This window comes from Mandrillus leucophaeus, unplaced genomic scaffold (genome assembly GCF_000951045.1).
Source record: "Mandrillus leucophaeus isolate KB7577 unplaced genomic scaffold, Mleu.le_1.0 Scaffold367, whole genome shotgun sequence".
Lineage (NCBI taxonomy): Eukaryota > Metazoa > Chordata > Mammalia > Primates > Cercopithecidae > Mandrillus > Mandrillus leucophaeus.
Window position 1 is genome coordinate 489,767 of NW_012103887.1, and position 6,000 is coordinate 495,766.

Sequence of the window (6,000 nt, forward strand, 5' to 3'; positions counted from 1 at the left end):
TAATCCCAGCTACTCAGAAGGCTAAAGCAGGAGGATCACTTGAGCCCAAGAATTCAAGACCAGCCTGGCCAATATAATGAGAACCCATCTCAAAAAAAAAAAAAAAGTCAAAGATTATTTTTCACAACGGGGATTTAGGCGAGAAATATCGACACCCTCAGGGTTGACCAGATGGGCAGTACTGCACTGACAAATCCACTGAGTTAATGTAGAAAATGTCAGCTAGCTCAACGCTGAGAGACTACTAATGTCTGTGGCCCAGTGTCTTCCAAAGAAGAAATCAAGTCACTCCTCTTTCTGGCAAGTAGGTCTCCTCTCACAGAACAGGCTGACTTCAGAAGTAGCTTTCAAAGACAATGCTTAGGTCAAGTCATCAGCATTTAAGTACTCTTCCTGGTTGGGTGATAGCTCTCACTGGGCCTTCATATAAGAAAAGTCAGTGGTCTCGCCTTGGTCTTCAAGAATGGAGCAGTCACGGCTGGGTGCTGTGGCTCATACCTGTAATCTCAGCAGTATAGGAGGCTGAGGGAGGAGGATCACTTGAGCCCCGGAGTTCAAGACCACCCTGGGCAGCATAGTGAGACCCCATCTCTAGAAAAAAAACAAAAAAATTAGCCAAGCATCATGGCACCCACCTGTAGTCCCAGCCACTCGGGAGGCTGAGGTGGGAAGATAGCTTGAGCCTAGGAGTTCAAGGTTAAAGTGAGCTATGATTGCACCACTGCACTCCAGCCTGGCCAACAGAGCAAGACCCTGAAAAAAAAAAAAAAAAAAAACCAGAATGGAGCCACCTTAACCCTAAAATAATAACCTTTTGCCACTACCACCATATGATACCATATTTGAAAGATTTATTCAGGTACCTGAGCTTCACAGGTAACAAGGCTGTCATCTCTTCTCTTCCCCAAAAGGCATTGTTTCCTCCTTTATGACTAAATAAACAGTGCACATTATGTCTTCAACTTTAAGTCAGGTTTGAAAAGAAAAAAATGAAAACAAACAAATGCAAAGCAAGCGACTATATAAGGATGAAGAGACAGGAGAGGAGAATGGAGGAGAGAATGGGAGTAGGAGAAAGGTAAGGGGAAGAAGGAGATGGGGGAGGAACAGTGAACTTGGTAAGTTTGCTATTTCCAAAACCATGTTTACTGCAGTAAGATAATGAATGAGGAAAACATTTTCATTTTCTTTTCTGACAGCTTGAGCATAAATGATTGCTGCAATAACATCAGAAATTATTGGGCATTTTGAGGAGTCTTACGAGTGAGAAGCCAGCAATCCAGCCAGTTTGAAGCTCTGGCTTCAAGGTGCCCTAGAAATTTTGTTTTTCAAATGCAGGAATGTCAGCTGCTGGACTGAAAGTGATGTATACTGTCTAGTGGACAGCATGCTGGCCAGACACCAAATTTGGAGTGTCTCTCCCTGTACTCAGTTGTTCTTTACGGCCAGTGCTGCCCCCACAAGGGAGAGTTTTGTCCAAAGCCGACCAAAAATGGGGGTATTGTTTAAGATCCATCAACACCAAATAACACTGAGTTCTGACTTATCACCTCTAAAGATTCTTCAAGAAGCTGATCTGAATCCAGCACCTCTTGCAGCTAGTTGGATCTCTTTTGCCCAAGGCGGTTGATGACTTCTAGTTCTAATCTACTTAGGGGCCTGTCTGAAGGAGGCCTAAAAAGTGCCAGGAATAAAAGCAGTCAAGCCACAAGATTTTATGTGCTTTTAAATGAGACGTCCTCAAGTACATAAAACAACATAACCATTGTAATTTAATCACCTGCTTATGAAAAGACAGCCCTCTAAATAGAAGAACTGAGAAGGCAAATACTTTGGCTATACGGATTTTTAGAATGTGTCTCTGACATCAGATGAACTCTATTGAGACTCCCTGTATTACGCCAAAAACCTACCAGCCAACATCCAAGACTGACTTGCAAGTAGCAACCCTAATTCGGATCATGAAGCAGCATTACCATCACCTGTGCCCTTCAATAGGGTGACATCCACTCTACCTTAACAGTCAGAGTTTTATCCACTGTACATTTTTTCCATAAGATTCCTATGAACTTCTCCATGGAAAACAGATCCCTGGAATTTTTCCGTGATTTGGAGGAACTCCTGTAATTTGTATGAGGATAGCAATAATGAGAGAGAGATCAAACAAACACAAGAAATTTACACATCCCAGCTTTTCTGTGTTTTCCACTTTGGAAACCAATAGCCTATGGAGATAAAATGGAAAGAGCACATACATATCTTGAGTGTTTGTAAATCCTCAGAGTCGTACACAATAAGTAAACAGGAGGTGTCATGAGGAGGCAAAACACCACGAATGCTCCCAGTTCAGAACACACTTTCAAGAATGATGCTTCAATAGTGAAGTAGAAGGGAAAATGGGCATGAGTCGATAGAACAGCAATTTCTCTATCCTTTCTCTCCACTGTTACTAAGCAATGTCCTATTGGAACTGAAGTTTTTTTCTAAGTCTTTGATTGACTTCCTGACTAATAAGCATTGTAATCTAGTGTTTATTCTTTTATGAAGGCGGAGCAGTTGAAATATCCTAACACACATATTCAACCAACACCCCTCTCCAATTATTTTGTTGTTCTTCACATTGAAATTTGGCCTCTACTGAGAAGATATTGAATGGAAAGCCCATATAAGACAGAAAAAATAGAAGCACAATGGACACATGAAATATGTGATGTCCCAATCTATGTCTACACACAGATATAGACAGTTTGACCTGATAACTAGCAAATGACAAGCAAGGACACTGTGTCTCTTTACACATTATCTGATATTATTTATATATTATTATTTCTATCACAAAGAAAAACAAAAAACAAATGCTCAGAGAATACAAGAATAAACAGACAATCCATAGGTAAGCATTAAGAGTAAAATTTACTGAAAGGAGTTATTTTTTCCAATAATGATTTATCAGGAAAATCTTTCTTTGAAAAGTAAGTTATATGTGGTCACTAATCCTAAGCAAGGAGCTAATAAAAGAAGGGAAAAATGAGTAGCACAAGCAGTTCTAAGCTTAATCAACAAAATAATCATGCTTTTAAAAAATGAGGTAGTACATTCTCTTCCTGAAATCATTACAGTCTGTTAACTTAAAAGTAAAATCAATGGCGATTTGATGCTATACAACACAGTATAGAGTAAACCCAAAATTACCAATGTGAGGCTCAGATACACTAAACAGTCAAATAACTATTTCTAAAAGCCCTGTCTTCTTATTTTATTTGTTCTCAAAATAACTAACTGACACACATGGGTTGCTGCATATTTAGTTTATTTCTAATGAAGATAACTATTAGGTGTCCAATCTACTCAGTCCTTAATCTTTTAAAGGGAAACAGAGAGGGAATACAATTGTTTAGTCTAACGGAAATAGCTTACTACTATATTTTTCCAACCAATATTTTTCCAACCAAAAGTCTAACTCTTCACATTGTATACACCCATAAGATAGAATTCAAAATTCTCACAGCTTGCATATTACAATATTCAGAGTTTTACCAAAAATACAAAATATTATGACATTTAAAACCACCCAACTCCCCCCAAAATATTTCTTCTCAAAACCAACTCTAAATAGAATAGACAAGTATCCAGTTAATTCAATTAACTTAAAAATACAATACTAGTAATTTAAACTCAAGTGGATTATTTTCCTGATTTACGCACTTGGAATGCTTTAAGACTAACATAGACAACTAGGTTCTGATTTCTCTTCCCCATCATACTGTTTTATCTCACACACATGTAAATGCATTCATAAGTACACAATATAGTACTGTTTGCCAACGCTAGAGAATAAAACAGCTAGCATTGTACCAGGACGCCTGTGCATCTTTCCGTTAAAGCCATAGCAATATTCCCTCAAACACATATTCATCACTACCTTTTAATGATTCTGGGCTACACGGATGAAAAGTTTTGATTTAGTGCAGGTTAAAGTAGGACACAGTCTTTCATCTTTATTCATAATCAGTTCTGATCCTCTTACTGAAAAAGAGATAAATGCAAACATCTTGAACTCTTCAATGAGCTTCTCTCAAATTAAAACCTTTAACAATTTTGGGGTGTTTCAAAGTATGACTTCCTTTTTACCATGTGAGTGTTAACCAAAGAAATATTGCCCAATAAGCACTCCAGATAATATACTTTAAAAAATCATTTATAAAATGCAATAAAAATGATTGGTGCAGAAGAATACTGCATCCTTAATTTTAGTAAGATTGTTGATGATAACCAGAGTGAAGTTGCCTAAGCAACCACTCGAAAGCACATGCAATATTTAAATGCACCTTTATTATGGTTGCTCAATGTCTAAAAGTTTGTTGTCGGTAGCATTGCTATTAAACGTATAAGGCTGCCAAACCTATTTGTGGCCAAAAAAAAAAAAAAAAAAAAGCAACTCTGCAAGATAAATATTCTTTAATGATTTAACAGGTATATGGCACTAGAATATAAATACCCATAAATACCCCAAATCATAAAAGTAACAGAAAGTAAAAAATAATGTAGGCTAAGACAAAAAAAGACTAGAATTGACTAGTCAAGAACAAAATTATTAAACCACATACATTTACACAGACACATTCTCTCTCTTGCCACAAAACTGCAAAGTGGTCTATTTTTATTTCTAAAATGTGATACGCTTATGCAATTATTATAACCTAAATGTTTAGAGGTGAGTATAAGAAAAAGCTTCTAAAATTATTCTGGATGCTACTAAATCATGTGTATAACAACCAAAATATCTGGAATGCCCAAATTTGCTGTTATTGCTCATGACAGAATAATCTATGCAAAACCAGCAGGGAACATGGGAGGAGGCCTTATTTACTTCAACGTGTTTCTCCACGTATGCATCCCTGGAGAATGTCAGATCACTTTCACGTATACAGTACGTAATCACTGATGATTTGGGGAATCCACAAGGCCACAAAGTTGATACATACTCTGATCTAGAGGGGGAAAAACATCGAGAAAGCCAGAAGTTTCCCGTTTTCCAAGAAACTGAAGACATTCTTACCTTTCTGTACACCAGCATGTTAGGTGATTCATCGGCCACCCCGTTGCTGGTCTGCCCGTAATTATTCCCCTGGGCCATGTCGCTCAAAACTTGGTCCGCTCTCAGATACGAGAATTCTCAGTGTGCCCTGCAAAGGGTTAGAGAGACTTCAGTGAGATCCCAGTGGTGGTGCTTAGGGGACTCCCCTGATTCATCGTCATCATTCACAACACCCACCCCACGTGGCGCGTTCTTACAAACTGGGGCTGGCTGGAGAAAGTGACACAGGACATGGATATTTTAAAAAATTGGTTGACACCTATAATACCCTCAAGGAATTATAAGAAATTACAATCTTCCAGGTAGAAATAACCATTTGGTTATCGTTTGAGCTGACTTCATTTGCTGGATACTCATTTTGAGAAGTGTTTGATGCTCACCCTAACAACTCATCGGTAGCATTTCCCTAGGACAGAGTTCTCTTCTCTCCCAATACTTGCACCTGCACTTAGTGATGTTTTCCCCAAAGGGTGGCAAGGCAACACCTGGGGGGCGGGAGGGGGGGCGGGGCAGCACACTTTCTCCCAGGTATCTGTCTAGTGTCCCCACCTGCAGCGCATCAGAGAGGCCCATTCCCGGTGTCATTCTCCAGCACATGGTTTCCTCTCTATTCCCCCGGGTCTCCCACACAGAGCCAGAGTATGTGCTTCGCCTACTTTCACCTGCCTGCGCTGCCAGCCACCGGCTGCTCTCCTTTCTCCCCACTTCGCTTCGGAAGTCCGGAGGTAATCCTGCCTAATTTTTTTGCAAGAAGACACCAGAACATGTCCCGGCAACAAGAACTAGTGGGAGGTCAAGCCTTCAGGCCATTTTACCCGGGTCACTGTGGGTAAAAGTCTAACTGCAGAAGCCTCCAGAGCAACCAGCCAAAGAGGAGAAAACAGGCAAGCCCAGCTCCCCTT

General features: G+C 39.6%; 1 protein-coding gene across 1 annotated transcript in view; it reads right to left on the reverse strand.

The window, feature by feature from the left end:
- Window positions 1-5,195, reverse strand: part of LOC105546744 (regulator of G-protein signaling 7) — a gene marked incomplete at its 3' end in the record, with an annotated part of 478,339 nt that extends 473,144 nt beyond the window's left edge. The window contains exon 1 of the mRNA XM_011990022.1: window positions 5,060-5,195. Within this exon, the coding sequence (XP_011845412.1) occupies window positions 5,060-5,137 (78 nt within the window). The remainder of the gene's footprint in view (window positions 1-5,059) is intronic.
- Between the last annotated feature and the right edge of the window lie 805 nt (window positions 5,196-6,000).